The sequence below is a fragment of the Plectropomus leopardus genome, chromosome 14, assembly GCF_026936395.1.
Source record: "Plectropomus leopardus strain MGB_pleo_1.0 chromosome 14, ASM2693639v1, whole genome shotgun sequence".
Taxonomy (NCBI): domain Eukaryota; kingdom Metazoa; phylum Chordata; class Actinopteri; order Perciformes; family Serranidae; genus Plectropomus; species Plectropomus leopardus.
Genome location: NC_142189.1, coordinates 2,736,905 through 2,758,112, shown reverse-complemented (window position 1 = coordinate 2,758,112; position 21,208 = coordinate 2,736,905). Strand labels below are relative to the sequence as shown.

General features: G+C 39.4%; 1 protein-coding gene and 1 long non-coding RNA gene across 2 annotated transcripts in view; one reads left to right on the top strand and one right to left on the bottom strand.

The window, feature by feature from the left end:
- Window positions 1-21,208, bottom strand: part of LOC148187391 (uncharacterized) — a 101,100-nt gene that overhangs the window by 16,085 nt on the left and 63,807 nt on the right. Inside the window, exon 4 of the long non-coding RNA XR_015778767.1 lies at window positions 11,641-11,734. This is a non-coding gene — a long non-coding RNA (uncharacterized LOC148187391). The remainder of the gene's footprint in view (window positions 1-11,640; window positions 11,735-21,208) is intronic.
- On the top strand, window positions 11,616-13,267 carry LOC121963712 (G protein-coupled receptor 151). Its single transcript, XM_088087826.1, has one exon. It carries the CDS (start codon window positions 11,822-11,824, stop codon window positions 12,953-12,955), a length of 1,134 nt encoding a protein of 377 aa, XP_087943952.1. The 5' UTR covers window positions 11,616-11,821; the 3' UTR covers window positions 12,956-13,267.

Here is a 21,208-nt window from a genome sequence, read left to right as displayed (position 1 = left end):
CATTGCTTTTTTCCCCATGTATTCAATTTGCTCAGAGTTCAAAGTGTTAAAAAGCTTGTCAAAGGCGTCTGGATACAACACAAGAAAACTTGTGTCGATCCAGGTTTCAAAGGGTTAAAAATCAAAGGCTGAAAATCAATCTGAGCACTTTAGTGGAAGTAAATGGAAGGTGCAAACATGTCCCAAGTGGTTACACTGCAGCTTTTTTACTGCTGCAGCCTTCTCTTTAAATATTGGACCAAAAATTGTTGCTCTTAGACACAAAAACATGGAAAAAAAAAGGTCCAGGCTGAAAAATACCAAAGGTTCTCTTTAATTCTGTGAAAAAAACAAATATATAATTTAAAAACATGTTATAATTGATAACACACGTGTATTTTGATGTTGCGGAGGTCTTAATGTTTTGCGGTCTAACCTGCCGTCACCCTGCTGCCTGCTGCGTTAAATTTCTCCTCAGTGAAGAGGATAGGTCAGTCAGTGATCAGCCGCCGCCCTGAGCAACACTTTTTTTTTTTTTTTTTTTTTTAGTAATGCACGACACGGGGGGATGACATTTAACTTGTTATTATTTCCCACAGAAGATTAATGATAAATTGTCCATTATTTTTCCTTAAAAGTGAAAGATAAGACGGCAGTCATTTGCCCCAAAGCCAGAGTGCCACCACTATGCAAAATGACAGCCAATTATCGGGGCCTAGTTTGGGATAATGACTTTACAATGAATCTTTTGATTGAAATGTAACTCGCTTGGCCCTGGGCAAAGTGCAAAAAAAAAAAGAAAAGTAACAGAAACAATGAGCGCTACATAACTGTGTTCGTCTCTCTCTGTAGCTCTCTCTCTCCACTCCTCTTAGAAATGGCTGTGGGAGAAAACCGCAGATATATTGATGGAAAAATTATTAAGTCACAGAGGGCTTGCAGCAAACATAAATTAGCATATTCAGGGTAAATATGCAGACTATTTACGATAATAAGACCGGATTATTCAATTCAATGAATGTTAAATAGATGAGGAAATGGTATGTGTCTTATCTAGTCAAAGCTTCTATTCATTTTAATCGCTTCCCAATTGAACTCTTCATTTTATTCTCTCCGAGTTATTGTTCCCATTCCAGCCGGCGATGGCACCTATGGGTCCTGGGAGATTTCCCGCCGGTCACGTGGTTTAAGTGGCATTCACCTTATTCTCGGCGGAAATGGAGAAAGTCGACGTCACCCCGAGGCCAGCATCGCGATAAGCGCCTTTTCATTATGCACAGGGGCCGATGGAGAACAAGATTAGCGGGGCCTCGTGTGCATAAAGGCGGGAACATACAAGTCATCTAGATTAAATAAAAACAGCACCGGTCCATAAACAAAACACATTTGCTTTCTTATTGTGTGCATTAAAACTTTCACTTTAATCAGTTTGACCGTGCATGTGTGTGTGTGTGTGTGTGTGTGTGTGTGTGTGTGTGTGTGTGTGTGTGTGTGTGTGTGTTTGCATAATACAGTCCTCTGACACACAGACGGCCACTGCTGCAGGCTTTCTCTTTCGCCAATTTCATAAAAACATCATGAAAGACACATTTGAGCTAATTATTAATCAGCCCACATGTGGAACAGACTGAATTTAAGCTTGTTCGGGTCTCGGAGGGGTTTCGTCGAGTCCTTTTGTGTTGAGATGAAGTGTAATTTGGATGTTATTTCACACTCGCTGCACAAACAAGAGATTCAAGTTGTACACAAGAAGGATTCATGACGGCGTAATGTCAAAAAATCCCATGAAAAAAACAAAATCAACAATTATTTTTGTCTTTTAACATTTTCTGCCCTGTTGAGCCATCATTCTTTCATTTACCTATTTTTAATTTTATTATTTGTCATTTCACAGGAGATTGACAGCTGAACTACTGTCGTCAATTCATTCCTCATTAAGGCAAAAATCATCAAAAAAAGCACCCAAACATGTACCTTCATTTGTAAATGAGTGCAAATTTGCAACTGTTGCAACACACAGATAAACACACAGACACACACACACACACACACACACACACACACACACACACACACACACACACACTTGTGCTTCATGCTTAATTTCAGCCTCCTGAGGTGAAAACTGTGGCCACCAAACGCAGAGGTGTCAGCTGAACGATGTTACGATGATGTTAAGGGATAAAAAAATGACCATAAGCGACACAATAACGACTAAAGTAGACAGAAAATTAACCCAAAGAGACATCAAATGACTTCAGAGAGACACAAAGTGACCCTCAACAAGCTCAAAATGACCACAAAGCACAAAAGACTGAAAATGACTTCAGTAAGACAGAAAATTGCCTTTAAAAGACAAATTATCTCAATAAAAAACAACAATTGCCTTATAGGGACACAAAGGTATTTCAATAAGACACAAAGTTACCTGAAAGAGACACACAATTATCTCAATAAGACATTCATTTAAAAGACACCAAATTAACACATTGAGGCACAAAATGCTTGATAAAGACATCCAATTATCTCATTAAAACACAAAAATTGGCCTTAAAGAGACACTAAATTATCTCAATGAGACAAAATTGTCTTGAAGAGACAAAAAAACAACACAAAATTACCTTACAGACACACAAAATGACTTCAGAGACACATAATAATCTCAAAAGACACAAAATGCCTTTAAAAGACACCAAATTATCTCAAGGAGACACAAAATGCTTTAGAGACACCCAATTGTCTTAATAAGGCACAAAGTTGCCTAAAAGAGAGACCATATTATGCTAATGAGACAAATTGCCTTGAAGAGACAAAAAAAATCTCAGTAAATCACAAAATGACCCGAATTCAATAAGACACAAAATGCTTTGAAAGACACCAAATGATATCAATACGACAAAATTGCCTTTATGAGACAAAAAATGACTTCAGAGACACAATTATCTCAAAAAGAGACAAAATTCCTCTTAGAAGACACCAAAGTATCTCAATAAGACACTAAATACTTAAAAGAGAAACCCAGTTATCTCAATAAGCACAAATTTACCTTAAAGAGACAAAAATATCTCAGTAAGACACAAAATGACCTTAAAAGACGTAAAAATTATTTCAAAGACACACAATTATCTCAGTTAGACACAACTTTGTCTTAAAGAAACACAAAATTACCCCAAAAAGACACAAAATTACTTAAAAGAGACACAAAATGACTGGCGCTGGTTTGATTTAACTGCTTATATAACAGTAAACCGGTTCATGTGTGCGTCCATTATATTTCACAGTCTGATAAAACAAAAGATTTCTACTGATTCAGATTCACGTCTTCCATCAGCTGATTTTACATTTCACATGTTAAAGTCTCCATCTGGTGGCCGAGAGGCTGAATGAATTTTACTGCAACTTCTACAAACGATCATCTGCTGCCGCCTGCTGCTCATGTCAGGACACTGACGTCCTCCTGAGGAAAAGACGCAGTTTTTTAGTTTTTAATTACATGTAACATGTGTTACGCTAACAAAGATGAAGGCAGTCTGACAGTTTGTTACTTCAAAGTGGAGAAATGGAAATACTTTAATCTAATATGACAAATTATTATCAAAACAATTATATTATACAAATATTTACAAGAAAATGCATCATTGGGGATAAGAACCAAAATAAATGATCTTTATTTTTGCTTTATATATTCTACTGCATGTTTAATAGTCCCGACTTATAAAATATCAAACTGCAAGAAAAAAATCTGCAACATGACTGTTTTAGTTTTGTGTTTCCTTCTTCTGTCACATGGTGGCACTCCTCTTTCATTTTCTGCAGCTCACACATTTTTCATCACACGCTGCCCAAAAAACCCTCCCAGTATTCTGACAGCAGACGAAGATTCACAGCCTTAAAAACCTCCTTTTAAAATAATTTATATTTTTAAAAAAAATCACATTTTACTTCCATTAGTTTTTGACCTGAAGTGTTTCTTTTACAAAGTAATATTATTGATTCAGTATCTTAAATTGTGTTCTTACTAATAAACATTTAACTATCAGATAAAAGTACAGGAGTTTCTTTCACAAAAGTACATTAAAGGTAAAAGTACTTAATGTGCAGTCATCTATATATTATATTATATCATGATACAAAAACTTTATTGCACTATTTATTTTACAGTAAACATTTTTCATTTTTTTCCTGAAAACAATGTGAAATGCACAGCCCACTTACAGGTCAGATCATATATCTGTACATTTGTAATCTTTACATTTTATCGTTTCATATTTATTTTTCTAATTCTTATTTATTAACTCATCATCGGTTTTATAGCCTTCGTTTTTTACACGGTGACTAAGATGTTCGTTCTTTAAAACCTGGAGCGACATCACTTTTCTGGCGCTGCTTTCAGATGCCTTTCACAAGCAATAAAACCTTTGACCCTGAAACAAATTGGTGCAATTTATTTTTCAAAATATGGGGAAAAGGCAATGAGCAACTTCGTCAGAAATGTTCCACAAATTGCAAGAAATTAGTAGATTTAGAAAATGATTTTTTTAAAAAGAGAGAAAAAAGGGGAAAAAAACAACAGGAAAACTGTATTTATAATTTTCATGTTTATATATTTGAAATTAGGTTACAGAATTATGATATTTTTTAAAGGACTCTCCAGGTCATTTCCTTATGTTATTTTTCTAGATTTTTTTCCCATTCTTGTTTAATATTATTATGATAAGTATTATTATGTAAAATCATTTTCATTTTTGATTTTCTTGGTCATTTTTGGGGTAATTTCTTATTTTGTTGCTAATTACCTTCTTTCCATGTTTTTGAAATAAATCAAGCCACTTTGCTCAGTTTTCAAAGGGTTAAATAAATGTAGTGCAGTACAATATATTTTCCTCTAAAGTGTAAATTTGCCTGAAAATGAAGCACTCGAGTAAAGAGCAAACACCTCATAGCTGCACTTGAACATTTTCTATTTTAGTCCAAGTTATTATTTGGCATTTTTACCTTATTTGACAAATTATAGTGTCGAAATCAGGAGAAAGAGACGAGTATAACATGTAAAAAGGGAACCTGGCTGGACTTGAACCCTGGACATTGTGGTTTTATGGCATGACACTCTGCCGCCCATGTCCTGCCTCAGGCACGGGCGATTTTGGGGGCCACATCGCCCTCAGGATTTAGAACAAGTGCATCTGTCGCTGCCATTTAAAAGACTGAAGAAGTAGAGGACTTTTTTTTTTGACAAACACAACTCACAAACACAACAATGCCTGCAGCTAAAAACAAGAGGTGGTAGCATGCAACGTCAGAGGCAATGGTTGCAATCTACCATAAAACCAGAGAAGAAGAAGCAAACACTGTGACATCGTTTCCTGTATGCAGATCAGGCAGAAATCTGTGCACAAAAATTCACCTGCATGCAGGAAACAAAGTATTGCAGATTTTAACATCATCCTGGCCTCCCTCCATCGGCTCCCTGTTCATTTTAGAATTGATTTTAAGATTTTATGATCACTTTCAAAGCTCGTGTGGATCTGACCCCGAGCTACAATATCAAAAACGCTGACCCCATATGAGCCGGTTCACAGCCGTAGATCCTCAGGTGGGGCCCTTCTGGATTTGCCAAAGTCGAGCCTTAAATCTTAAGGTGACCGTGTTTTTGCCATCGGGGCCGCTCGGCTTTGAAAGGACGTGCAGAGGAGATTAGGCTGCAGATTAGTGACTTCTTTTAAATCACTTCTTAAAACCCATTTTTATAGACTTTTTATGTGACTTCGTCTGTTTTAATTCATCTTTTTAGTTTGTCTTTTAATGTATATTTTAATTTATTCTTTTATTCTGATCGTGTTTAATTCTATTATCAGTACTATTATTTCTGTATTTACTGCTAATATTCTTTCGACTGTATTTACTCTTATTGGTATTTTTTTGCTGTTTTTTTTGTTTTGTTTTATAATTGTTTCTCTCTTGTTTAATTCTACTTTTGTCTGGCTTTAGCTCTGCTTTTTTGTTTGGCTCTTACAGTCACATTGTCTATTAATTATATATGTATGTATTTATTTATTTATATTTATTTATAAATTATTTTAATCCCCACTTAATATGTGTTGCCCCAAATGTTGAAACAAAACCTTCACCCTTGCCCTAAATGTCCTTAGTTACCTTGTATGGCTGTTGTTGTTGTTGTTGTTGTTGTTGTTGTTGTTGATTATTATTTCCTTGGCTTAAAATAAACAGCTAATGTGACGCATAATAAGCTTCAGTGTCCATGCCATGATCAGTCATGATAGTAGACAGCAGGAAGACACAGCAGGAAGCAACTCAGCGTTAACATTCAACTGCATGAAAAAAAAGAGCAAAAGAGGGATGAATCATTAAAAAGCAGCTGAAGGGAGCAATATTCACTAATCTAAAATCTATATATCATACCATGGTTCCCTCCAAACACCTTTTTATGTATTTATGATTAAAGAAGATAAAAAAGAAAAGCTTGCATCCGCTCCCCCTCCCACACTCACTATTAAAAAAAAAAAGCCTGACATTAATTATTTGCCGTTTTGCAGGCGGGAGTCTGCCCTTTTGGGAGTCATTTATCTCTTTGCATGATGCCTGAAACAAACCAACAAAACAATGATGAAGATACTGACGCCTCCTGCAGCAGATCTAGCACACATGTATTCACATGAGCAGGAAAATTAACTGTTAAGGAGGATTATTCTGTCCGAGAGCTTGACGGCAGCATGAGCGCCTTTGCAAGTCAAGTGTCTTCACTCCACAGGTTGTCGTGGTAACTGTCAGCCTTTGCCACCTATAGGAGCGATGTCAGCGGCTCTCTATCTGGAGCTGATGGCGGAGGCGAACTTGAAAGCAGTCATGTAAAACAGGGTCGCAACATCAACGGCAAATTGCTGACCGCTTCAATAACATCAATGACAACGCGGTTTATGTCGGCGGTCACCTGGGGAGACCTTTTTACCTTTGATCTCTCTGAATGACGCTAATGACAAAAACCTGCATTTGTTTTCTTTGATACCGCAAAAGCTTTTCTGCGTCAAGGGGACAGAAATGTATCACGGCAAGGTTTGCTTTTTAGAGCAGACATCCCCGTGGTCGAAAAAGTACTTCATCTTTGTTTCTACTCTGGAATATCTCCAAAGGGAACATTACTGGAGTTCATTCAGACTCTTACCCAGCTCTGGGTTTTTGTTCATGTCCTCCCCCTCCTCTCTATCATTTTCTTTCCCTGTTATTTCGTCCTTCTCCGGCTCTGTAAAAGCCTCGGGGGAATGTGACGGATCCAACTCTCACACAATACTGATTCAGTCTGGGCCGGAGCGGTGGAGGCAGAGATGGAAAAAAACAACAACAACTCATGGGCATTTGCTCTTGTATCTCAGTTAGTTTGTGTTATTTCTCAGGAAAAAAGACCCACAATTGCAGTCTAAGTAGCAGACACTATATGTTGGCGCACGCACCATTCGAAAAGGAGTCTTTCATGCTTTTAAGACCTCGCTGAGGAACGGTTTTGTTCCCGGATGAAAATGCTGCCATTTAAAAAAACTGACTTTTTTTCTGAAATGACACACGCAGGAAAATTACACCGTAATGCACAGCCCGTTCTCTCGGTTAGGGACGCTAATTTAGGAAACACTGCTGTGGGTCATGTACAGGGAGAAGAAAGGCAGGGGGCATGTGTGCATGTGTGTGTTGGAAAAAACTTTAATAGCAATCAATCAGATGTTTCAGTCGAGACTAAAGTGCCTAAGTATTACTGAGTATTTCCAGTCTGGCTATCAGACTAACCACAGCATTAATACTGCTTTATTTAAGGTAATAATAAATGAGGTATATATGTCTCTTGATTCCAGCTAAGTGGCTGCCCTCGTTCATTTGACACAAGTTATCACGCAGACTTTAGAAACCAGTAGGTCTTGTATTGCATATCATTTTAATTATGGGGTTCCTCAGGGAAGCATACTGGGTCCCATTCTGTTTTCCTTATACATGCTACCTCTGAGCAACATTATTACTCATCATAGTGTCAAATATCACTGTTATACAGATGATACACAACTTTATATCTTACAATGCTTTTATAACTAAATTAAATTACTGTTTTAAGGATTTTGAATAATGCACATGTCTATCGAGATGGCATTGTTGGCCTGTCCACAAATTTAATGCAGAGTGAAAAATATCAACAACCATTTGATGAATTGTGATAAAATTTTGTTCAGACAATCATTATCATCAATCATCACAGGATGAATCCTACTAATTTCAGTGATCACATGACTTTTCCTCTAGTGCCTCTTGCAGGTCAAAGTTTTAATTTTTCCTGTACTTTGTTTTACAACCAAATATCTGCAAAATTAATGTCACTCCTGTCATCCTTAGCTGTACTTTGTGTTTTGTGCATATTAGAAAATGACAGCATGCTAAACTAAGATAGGCATATACGTATTTAACATCAGCATGTTAGCATCGTCATGGTAACGTTAGCTGCACGGCCTTGCAGACTTCCAGGCATGGCTGTTAACAGAAATGTAAGCCTTATCTTTTTAAACATCTTTTAATTAGGGGTAACACCACCATATCATGTCTTAAATATTGATTAATACAATTTCTATTGGTTTTATTGTTTTTGACTTTAAATTACATATTAAAATCCATGTCTGGGGGAACCTCTAGCTCAGCAGGTAGAGTATATAGGCTGAGTCCTTTGCAGCCGTCCGTGGTTCATTTCCAGCCTGCTGCCCTTTGCTGCGTGTTATTCTCATTCTCTCGCTCCCTTTCCTGTCACTTTTCAGCTGTACTGTAAAAAAGGCAAAAGCCCAAAAACTTATCTTGAAAAAACCTATGTGTTTGGACTTGCTTTTATGTAATGTCTTTTTTTTTTTAATTCATGTGTCTTTTTATTTGTGTTTTATTTATTTTATTTCATTTACATTTGATGTTGTCATTTTAATGCTTTTGTTGTTTTTGATGATTTTATTTGTATTTATTTATGTTGACACTTTGCGTCCTGCAACTTGCATTACTTTGTCCTCTTGTTTTAACTTTATCCTAACTAAACTCTAATTTTGTCTCCCTTGTTTGGCAGAACTGCTGTTTTTAAAGTTGTTGTTGTTATTAATTTTATTATTGTTATGTTTCATGATGTTGCTTTTATGTGTTTCAGTGAAGCTGCATCTCTGCATGAAAACTGCTGTAAAAATCAGGTCATTTATATTATTGTTAATCCAAGCCTCATGAAAACATGTTGCAGATCTTGTCATGTGGAGACCCACTGGAATTTATAATACTGGAAAGTGCATCTTTGCAGAAAGAAATGCATATTCTTGTGTTACATTTGTGTTACAGTGACAGTTTTCCAGAACAGAAATCAGTGGGAGCTGAGACCTGCTCATATTCTTAGCCTTCACAGTCCATAACATATCAATTATCCTTGATTACTGCACGCTGCCAGGGCAGCATCCCTGCGTGTGCTATTATATCATCTCCCCCAAATACCTCCAGAGCCTTCTTCCCTCCGCAATCACACCGTCGTAACTGTTCATTCATTACATGTGAAGCCCCAGAGTCACTTTAAAGCCTCTCTACCCGTCCGTATCTCGCACTCCTTCATGACACCTCACATCTTCCTAACCCCATACTGTGATGGTGGCTCCGGTTTCCTAGCAACCAGCCCTCTTAGAGGAGGTGACAGCATTTGAGTGGGCACCCTCACCTCTCCACATACAACCCCCTCCCAACCTCACCCTCCACCCCCCCACCCTCACCCTTCATCATCCGGATGCTCTTCAAGTCAAGTAAACACACCTCGCTCTGTGGTGCAGTCTGCCTCCTGCACTCACGCATCAGGGCCACCATACCAGACCGATGATGAGCCTCAATTGTCACGTCGTTTCACTTCATACATAAATATTTCAATTCCACAAGTAAACGGGACATAATATGGTTCATAATGTTTCATTAAATATTTATTTAATGAAACATTAGCTATGATGTGATGTAATCCACATTAAATACAGTTTCTTTGTCAAAAATAATTATGAAAAATCAGTGTTTCCACTATTAGTTACATTCATTACCCCGAGTTCAAGTTTTAGATTTGGTTTACTGGAGATGGAAAAAGCTGGATCTCTATTTTCTGTTTGGTAATCAATAAATTATAAAAGGTAGTATTCCATTAACCCTTTTGCAGCTTGAGCAAATCAGCTCGATTTCTTTCAAAAACATTGGAAGAAAGCGAGGATCATCTTGCAAGAGATGGTCCTAAAATTAGCAAGAAATTAACAAATTGTTACAAGAAAGTTACCGGAAAATATGCCCCCCCCCAAAAAAAATTTAAGAAACAAAAAAACAAAACAAAAAACAGGGAAATTACCTGTATCATTATCTGTATCATAACCAATAACCCTCACTTGCTAAGTTTGACATTATTTCTTTGTCACCTCTCAAAAACAGAAAAGAAAATGACTTGAAAAAAAGATCTTAGAAATTATGAAATTCTTTAACATTATTATTATTAATTCTAAATATAACTTTTCCCTAACTTTTTCTTTTATCCCTACAGGTTTTTTTAAAATAAGCAGACACAGGGGTTCACTGACAGAGCGATGTGTAACTTAAAATAACTCAGCACTGACTTTTGGTTTCACATGGGACATGAACAGCAGTCTCCTGGCTCAAAGTCCTGTGTTTGTTTGACTCGACCACCATCGTGTCTACTTCTTCATGCAGTACTACTTCATCTGACTCGGGGACAAACCTGTATCACAAAGGTCACATGATCACAGCCTCCTGGCTCACCATTACATGGGTTATATACAAATTACAGTGCATTACTTTTCGTAGCTAGAAGTATGAGAACACCCAGGCGACAACAACTAACACAAGCGACATACGATGAGCTAGTGGTCATACGAGACCAAGTCAGGCTGTGACAGCAAAACTCCTGAGTGCACTGAAGCCAGAGAATGTGTGTTTTTATTGTGTATGAGTTCAACATTTCTTTTATGAGAGAAAAACATGTCTTTTCTTCTTTCTACATTACAAAAGTATCACTTTAAATGTACTTAAAGCACCTTTTAATGTTTAATAAGTACCTCAAAGGGCAGAAAATACAGAATTTTATCCTCAGTTGAGCAATATTTACCCTAAATGTTGTGTACTTTGGACTGTTTTAAAAGGGCATTTCTGTCAATTTGCAAAGTTAAGGAAATGTGGGAGATTAATTCAGAGATTTAAGGGAATATTTTTAAAAGCCTGCATATATTAAGATGATGTTAAGGCATTTTGAAATGTACTGAAGGAGTGTTTTTCCCTGTTGCATGCTATTACAGTGTTTTGCAGCATGATATGATTATTTATTCAGGCGTTTCACACCACAACGTGCCACTTATTTGTCAGTGATTGCAGTAAAAGTGACAGCTGTGTTTGTACATGTCACACTTTAATCTACAGAGATAACTAGCTGACATCCAGAGGACTCAGTGCTACTTTGACATGCAGTATCTGTGACGCGCCGCAGCAGCAGCAGTGATCCCTCTGAGGGTCTGAATGTAAATCACATCACGCTGCGCTCACATTTGGGCTGGCTGCAGCCCGGAGCCAAGTGACGTGAGTGGTTGACGATGCTAAATGGCAGCACTTGAAATAGCCCACCTGCCATCCTGCTCACCCACTCGCTGATGCGATCACGACCCCGTCGGCAGCGTCTCAGCTCCGCGCGCTCTGGACATCTCCTGCGCCTGGACACCTGGAGAAAAAAAAGTGAAAGAAAAGCGTTAAATTTCTCTTTTTTTGACCGCATTTATTTACTTTACGGACTTTCTCGGCGGAGGAGATGGATATTGATCGACCAGCAAATGTGTCCTTTTTTGATTTCGTTGGAGGAGTTCAACTTCTCCAGGGCGAGGACACGCGGACAGCCATGCCCGTCATCCTCATCGGGATCTGCGTGTCCGGAGCGGTTGGGAATCTGCTCGTTTTGTTGATTTTCATCCGTGACTTTAGAAACGGGAGGGGCTCCGAGGTGAAAGCGCTCCTCGCCTCTCTGGCCTCCACGGACTTGGTGATCCTGCTGCTGTGCGCCCCCGTGCGCGCTGTCACCTACTACAAGCAGACCTGGACCCTGGGGAGTTTTGTGTGCAGCACCACGGACTGGTTCCAGCACTCGTGTGTGGTTGCAAAAACTTTAATCCTCGCGGTCACCACTAGAGCCAAACACACCTTGGTCCCCAGCACCGCCACGGGCCCCCTCTACAGCCCGACGTGGATCCACGGAGCCCTGGCGTTCATTTGGATTGTGTCCATGATGTTTCCGATCCCCCAGATGCTTTTTGCCTCTTTGGTGCAGCGCGGTCGCGACACTATTTGCGTCTCTGAGATGTCAGTGTGCGCGTCTGACTTCATGCGTGTGTTCTACAAGATTTACCCAACTGCAACCTTTGTGGTGCCGGTCATTTTTACGCTCGCGTACTACACCAAAGCGCTGCACACCGCGGTGAACCACGCGCCCAGCCCGCAGCACCAGAGCAAAGTCACGCTGGTTTTACTGTGTCTGAGCGGCGCGCTGGGGCTCATGTTGCTCCCAGAGTGGGGCACATTCACCTGGATCAGGCTCGGGTACAACAAACCACCCGTGAGCTTGATCATCTTTGCGCAAGTCCTCCTTTACGCATGCAGCTCGCTCTCTCCGGTGATCCTAATGACCATGTACGACGACGTGCGCCAAGGACTCGTCACCATCTGGTTCATCGCGACCTGCAGAGGCTCCAAGCAGCTTCCCAGCAACAAATGTCCCAAAACAGAGGGCAACGGAGCAGAAGTGGGGGCCAACGCCGTCGCCAACGCGGTCTCGCAGGAGAAGGAGAAGACGTTCCCAGATGTGGAGCACTTTTGGACAGGGCGCAGGAATACGCACGTCGAGGAGGAGCAGGATCCGGTTCCGTGGGAGAGAGAGGAGAAAATGTTGTAGTTTTTTAAATTTTTTATCATATTTTTTTTTAGCAGAACTTCGCAGCTGGTTTCTAGTGTGTTGACCCAAAGTGCAAACCCTCGTTGAACGGCTGTTTGCTGTCGTGAGCTTGATTAGATGTATAAAAAAATATTGATGTTACACATGTTTTTAACTATTTTCAATATCTGTTCTCGCCTCAATAGAACACCTTTTATTAGAGGTTTGTATGAAGCAAATGTAAATATCCAGGACACTCGAGCATCAAGGAGTTTGTTGTGATTGTGTACGTGTGATGCATAACGTGGATATTAAAACATTCTCAAATATGGACTGATCTGTTTTGGGTTTTTTTTCAAAGGCTATAAAATCACTCAGCTCACCTTAATCACGGATAAAATACAATCCACCATCAAATCTCCATTTAATTCAGACGGTTATGAGATGACACGCAGAGATCATTTCTACATATTAAAAGCAAAACTAATCCAGCTGCATGTTTTAGGTCAGTCAGTGTTTCAGTGAAAGCAGTATTTTGGCAGTTTTAAAAAGCAGGTCAAGATTTCTGTTTATTTTTTTCATTGAGAATAACTGCAGAGTCTCAGTCACAGTTTGATTTTAGTTAAATGGCCATTAAAGTGAACCGTGAGAGAGCTCCACCAGAGTTTGATTTATTGAGTGCAGTTTAACCCCTGAAAACCTGGATCAACATCAGTTTTCTTGTGCTGTGTTTAGATCTTCACAAGCTGTTTGACACCCCCCCCTCCCCCATGACCAACTTGGCAAAAAAAAAGTCCCACAAGACATTTGTAAAAGGTGACAAGAGAATTACCTACACATTTTAAGTAAGTGGGGGGAATTATTAGAAAATGGTTAAAAAAAAATATAGGGAACATGTCCACAAAACCTTATTTATGACAATAATTTTATAGTTAAATTTCTGTTGCAGAAAAATATAGTAGTGTTTATAAATTCATAAACTGATTTTCAGCACTTTTCAGATAATTTTCTTGTTTTTTTTTTACTTTTTCTATTTCATTTGATCATTTTTATTATTATTATCATTATTATTATTATTATTATGTAATTTTCTTGTATTTTTTAAAAATAAATTTCTTGCTATTTTTTTCTCTTTTTTTGGCCATGTCTTGTTAAGTTACTTGTCGCCTTCTCCCCAGGTTTTACAGGGTTAAACAACTTCAGTGTTAGAAGAAGTACTTAGATCTTTTACATAAGTAAACGTAATAATGCCACAGTGTAGAAATACTCTATTACAAGAAAAGGTCCTGCATGTTAGATCTTACCAGGGAAAAAGTACAATAACATCTAAATCATACTCAAAGTACTAAAAGTAAAAGTACTCATTATGCAGAAAGTCACATTTCAGTAAAACATATAGGATTATAATGACTGATGCATTAATGTGTAAACATCACTTTAATGTTCCAGTTTACGTGCTTCATCTGATTGGTAACAGGAATTTCCACCAGGGGTCAATTAAGTCTTATATTATCTTTACCTTTAATAATAGATAATTGTTGTTTTCTTCATTTGCAAAGTAAATAAAGTTATCAGATAAATACAGTGAAGTAAAAAGGTCAATATTTCCCACTGAGACGTAGTAGAGTAGAAGTATGAAGAAGCAGAAGACAGAGATACACAAGTTAAGTACAAGTACCTCAAAACTATACTTACTTACAGTTCTTGAGTAAATAAACTTTCCATCACTGTGTATAAGTAAAAATTTAATAAAGGTTTATAACACAATATAAAGCAGTTGTGTGTAGCTAGATGGTCATTACATACAGTATTTGTCAATAATTTAAGCGTCTCCTGTGATAAACACATTAATAAACTGTTACATCAACTTACAACTGCATTAAAGTTTGTTATAACACATTTATTATATGTTTATAAGCTAATGCTTATAGATGATAAATAGAGAGTGTAGTGTTTCCTATAAGGGTTCAAAATACCTTATACAAAACATTTAAGTCATGCCATTGTTACTGTTTAAAAAGCACCGCCAGCATGTATGTTATATGTTACAGTGCTGTTGTGTTTAATTTCACACCTCGTGATTCCGCAACACGGGCATGCTGTCTAAAAGCACCATCTCTGTTAGATGTATTTATGTTTTGACTCTATGTTTAGATGTTTAGATTCTATAACTGATCATGGATGATAAATAGGGACAGTTTAAGGTCAATATTACCTATAAAATACACTAACAAACACTTTAAAATGTCCACACATCTACTTACACAGGGATTCTAATGTGTTCTAAACAATTATGATTATAAACTGCTTATAGATAAATATGGTGAGTTAAAGTAAAGTTAATTTTTTCATCTGTCACATTAATATTCAAGTAATTAAAAATACAATAACAATAGATTAAGTTAATAAAAGTACAATTAAAGTAATATTCATGTCTCAGATGCATCACTGCAGCCTTTAATAGACATCATGAGTTTGTGGTTTGAGTTAATTTGATTTCTTGAGCTGTAAAAGCAGTTTATTGTCATTTTTCCACAATTAAAATAAAGAGCTAGGCTTTGTTAGATACTTAAAACAGTGTTTCTTGGTGTATAAATTGCTTGTCTGATCTATATATAAATATATTTAGTGTGTGTGGTCAGATGGAGCGGACAGTCAGCCGCCCACCACCCCACACGACCTGCGTTAACAGTCTAACCTTTCGGCGGTGGTGAAAAGAAACCTGCTTTTAGTCGTCTGTGTGTTTACCAGTAAAGCAGCGGCCGCCTGTGGCTCCGACGCCCCGGCAGATTTGACATTTTAGTCTGCCTGAGTGAAAAGAAAGGTTACAGGTCGAAGAGAGAGAAAAAAACAAGCCTCTAAAGCTCTTCATCATGATTGTGCTCCGGCACATAATTTATTCATTGACAATAGACCGCGTCTCCGAATGTCTGCCCTTGGGTCACTTTTCATTTTATTATTCACTGTATTTATAGAGTTCTCCATCATAGGAGCAAAATACACTGAATAACAGACATCTTTTTTTTTATCAGACAATCAAGGAGTCCATTTAACAGACAAATCTACTAAATTAATTCTCCTCCTACATTAATTAAAGATGGAGACGCTGTCCTGCTGACAATAATGTGCTCATAACCTTTCAGTGAGTTAATTATAATGTAAGAAATGTAAAATGTGAAAACGCTGACTGACTTAAGAAAGAAAATTAACTCACACCACAAACCTGTAGAGCAGTACTTTGTTAATTACAGCACATTTGTTCTTCTCATGCACAGAAATTACAGGAATACTTCACCCCTCTAATGATTATTCTGTTTATAAGTTACTCACCTCGTGTCAGGGTGACTTTGTAAAGAAAACTTTGTTTTTCTTGCATGCCTCTATATAAAACAAATAATCTAAAAATGGAGAACATTTTTAATTAACTGAAGTCGTAGTCAAATTTACAGAAACATCTCATCATATGCTCATTACTCCCCAAACAGACAGCCCTTCACAGCAGCTAACTGAACTGAACGAAACCACCACTCCACTGACAAAACATCCATCCATCCATCCATTTTCTTCCGCTTATCCGGGGTCGGGTCGCGGGGGCAGCAGCCTAAGCAGGGAAGCCCAGACTTCCCTCTCCCCGGCCACTTCGTCCAGCTCTTCCCGGGGGATCCCGAGGCGTTCCCAGGCCAGCTGTGAGACGTAGTCTCTCCAGCGTGTCCCGGGTCTTCCCCGGGGCCTCCTACCGGTGGGACGTGCCCTGAACACCTCACCAGGGAGGCGTCCTGGAGGCATCCTGATTAGATGCCCGAGCCACCTCATCTGGCTCTTCTCAACGCGGAGGAGCAGCGGCTCTACTCCGAGCTCCTCCCGGATGACCGAGCTTCTCACCCTATCTCTGAGGGAGAGCCCAGCCACCCTACGGAGGAAACTCATTTTGGCCGCTTGTACACCTGATCTTGTTCTTTCGGTCACTACCCAAAGCTCGTGACCATAGGTGAGGGTCGGAACGAAGATCGACCGGTAAATCGAGAGCTTTGCCTTTCGGCTCAGCTCCCTCTTCACCACGACAGACAGATCCGCCTGTTGACCTCCCGCTCCATCCTTCCCTCACTCATGAACAAGACCCCGAGGTACTTAAACTCCTCCACTTGGGGCAGGATCTCGTCCCTGATCTGGAGAAGGCACCCCACCCTTTTCTGGCTGAGAACCATGGCCTCGGATTTGGAGGTGCTGATTCTCACACTCGGCTGCGAACCGATCCAGTGAGAGCTGAAGGTCACGGCCTGATGAAGCCAACAGGACCACATCATCTGCAAAGAGCAGAGACCCAATCCTGAGGTCACCAAACCGGACCCCCTCAACACCCTGGTTGCGCCTAGAAATTCTGTCCATAAAAGTTATGAACAGAACCGGTGACAAAGGGCAGCCCTGGCGGAGTCCAACCCTCAACGGAAACGAGTTCGACTTACTGCCGGCAATGCGGACCAAGCTCTGGCAGCGGCCACACAGGGAACGGACAGCCCGTATCAGGGGGTCCGAAACCCCATATTCCCGGAGAACCCCCCACAGGACTCCCCGAGGGACACGGTCGAATGCCTTCTCCAAGTCCACAAAACACATGTGGACTGGTTTGGCAAATTCCCATGCACCCTCAAGGACCCTGCCAAGGGTCCAGAGCTGGTCCACAGTTCCACGACCAGGGCGAAAACCAGTTGTGAGAGAGACGCCCACCTTAAAGGGTTTTTCTCCTTTTAATTTTGTTGCATTTCAAATTGATGCCATCCAGCAGCTTATCATACTGACACAACAGGATCCGTCAGGCCCAGTTATAAACTGACGTCACTCTTCAGTGTATCGTATTGCTGCTACAGAGTTTGACGTCAGCGTCTAACACTGGAATCACTGACCAAGCGGCAGTATTTGATAAATTTGGAAAGGGAACGAGCTGAAAATGACTACTTTTTCTAACAGAGTCTGGCTTTAAAGAGAGCATAGATAAGGTTTACTTCCAGTTCAGTTTTACTTGTCAAGGTTTAAGTTAAAATGTTGTGTTTGGGAGGTACTGAGCTTATAACCAGATAAATGAGACTTTGATTATTCTGCACAAGTTGTGTGAGAGTTTGTAAATGGATGTTTTGATATAATTTTGCTGTTGGTAAACATGGACCCCTATGACATAAATTCATCCAAAATTTTCTCCTTATGGACTTTTCTGTCATAATGAAGGCATGCAAGAAAAAACAAGATCTCTTCATGAATTTAACATAAACCGGGGTGAGTAATTAAAATACAAATGGTCATTTGGTGGGTGAAGTATTACTTAAAAGTGTCACAGCAGCAGAGAAGAACAAAACTAACTGAGTTTATAGAGAAGTTACTATAGAATCTGGTTGATATGTCACTAATACACAGCAAACATTGTTTTATATATTAAAAAAACACAAGTGTAGTTCATTCGGACCATGAAAACACGATTTATAATTCAAAACTCCTATAAAAAGGTTGATTTTAGCCTGCTTTTAACAGAGGTTACTGTTGGGGCACATCTTGTGCCGTCTGGCAGGCGACTGCAACAACTCAGAGGGTAAAAGCAGCTTCACCAGCTTTCCATTTAATCCTTAAAAAAAACATTTAAAGGACCTGGCAGACTCTGGCTTATAATGACCAGGACATTTATAGCTTCGTAGACAAGCAGCAGGACAGTAAAGATCATCAGTTTGTATCGCTGTCTCATTGACTTCTGACTGCTGAAATACATGAGAAACAGATGCAAAGCGTCACATAAGTGTCTTTGCAGCATGTGATTGCAGCTTCACTCGGCGGGTTTCCATCAACCCTCAAATTATGCAAATTTGAATTGCATATATAAAATATGCCAGTTCCTACCGACAAGCACATAGCCATAGCATCGTGTGGCCTAGAAAAGCCAAAAAAAAAGTGTTTCCATGCATTTTTACAAGATATGCCTTTTTCAAATCACCTGAAATACCAACTCGTGCAAGCGAAAATACTTTCTTTGCGATAAATGGGAGTTTTTTCGAAATTGACATGCTTCCATAAAGCTCACTCGGGCACGATGCAGCAGGAGCTACAAGAGCTGTTATTGCATCACATAACTCTTCAAAGCTTCAGCGGATCATCCGGAAGTTTTAAATCCACAGTTCCTCTGTGAAATTGTGGACTCTACCAGCTCCCCTAAATCCCTCACACGTGGCCGCTCCCACGTATAAGGGGCTCGCCTTTCCATCACGGCTCCATAACACGCCTACGTGGCCTTGGATTGTAAATAATGACGGCTAGTGCGGTGGCTGCAATAGAAATAAAGCTGCTAATGTTTTGAAAAAACATTCCATCGCCATGGTTACTGGGATGTTTTCACCAGAGGAGAAGTCACATGACGTCACTCATTGGAAAAGCAGTCATCTCACAATTGTGTTTTATCGACATTTTTGAAAATATCGCTGCCGCTCTGCTGATATGCTCATCGTGCAAACACCTGCTGCACCACCCTACAACCTCCTGCTGAGGTGCTGTTTTTTTGGTCTTCAGTTAAGATTTAATGCTCAGGTATCTTCTTTAAGAAGAATCCAGTTATTTCTCTAACGTGAAGCGTCTGCGACTGAAATGTATTTGTCTGTATGTTTTCCTGCTGCTCTTTGTGTGCTGCTCCATTTATAGGTTGAAACTCCAGCAGAGATTCGACCTTTAACCCCGACGGTGTTAGTGCATGTGTGAGCCAGATCATATGCACTTAACTCTTGAGGCAGACACAACCTTTATGCACTCAGCGGAGAATCGAAATCGAGGTCGAGATACTCTGTCATAACCCAGAGCGATGCGAGTCTCCTCTCTGATTCGCGTCCAGCTCGCCAAACATCCCCCACGATCACAGGAAGGGCCCGCAGTGCGATCGCACACGCTACGCAGCAATAATGAAGCCTCTTATGTAATGCAGCCACAATTCTCACTGGATACATAAACATAATGCCGCCATAAAAGAAATGAAACTGCTCCGGGGATGAAGTCCTCAAGGTCCATCCTCCACTCTACGTGTTTCAGAGGACGCAGAGCTCCCTGCTACGCGCACGTAGATAAATATATTGATGAAAGCTGCTCATCCATGATTGATGCGGCCGGTGAGCGCCTTCACATGCTGGTTATTAAGGTTAGCCGTCTCTGCTGCAGACTGAACTGATGAACTTTAGCCAACAGCTGAACTCGCACTAAAAGGGAAGGCGGTCAGGTTCGACCAGCTGAGGGCAAAAAGCAAAACAAAACAAGGTGTGATGTGACGGCCGACTTCACATAACGAAAGAATCCTTGATTTATCGCTCGAGTTCAACGTGAACACAGAGGAGGAACGAGGTGAAGAGAAATGTTTTCAACTAAGCCAAACAACTACTGAATTTAGTCAAATACTGTACTTCAGTTTAAATTTGAGGTACTTGTACTTAACCCTTTGAAACCTGGATCGGCATCTGTGTCTTGTGTGACGTTCGGACGTCTTTCTCAAGCGTTTAATCCTTTGAAACCAGAGTTATTTGGTTTGACTCCTTTAAAAAATGCAGCTAAGAGGCAATGAGCAACTTGGCAAGAGATGTCCTGAAAACTGCAAAAAATTAGGAAAAGCTGACAAAAAAAAAGAACTTAAAATTTGTCAAATAAATAATTAACATTTTAAAAAGACAGAAAAAGAGAGAATAAAAAATTAACTATAATTAGATATTTAAAGTTAATTCCATTCAAATTTTTCAAAGTATTTTGTTAATTTATTTTACCATTTTTCTTTTCTTCATTTGTGTGCTATTTTTCAGGTAATTGTCTTTTTATTTTTATTAATACGTTGCAAATTTTGTGTAATTTTTGATTATTTTTCTTAAAGAGATCAAGTTAATTTGCTCAGGTTTTAAGGGGTTAAACACTTACATCAATATTATTCAACCTGGACCCTGTTTCTTGAACGATATTTTTTGAAACTGGTCCAGTATCGAGCGAGATGCTGCAGCCGACAGTAACGAAAAAGGCTGAAATGTGACCAGACGGTCACTTTACATCCACTCAAAGTGTTTGTTGTCACTGACAGGATCAAAAATGTCCGACAGCTTTATAAAAGGATCCCTGCAGAGACAGTAAAATCCTTTTTATTCAAACAGAAGCAGCCCTGAAATCCCCAAACACACCAGACTCCATTTAAATAAACAGTCATTTTAGCGTGTATTGAGTCAGCACATTTTCACGTCTACCTGGGAGAATTAATTAACTCTAATTAAAACAAATGAG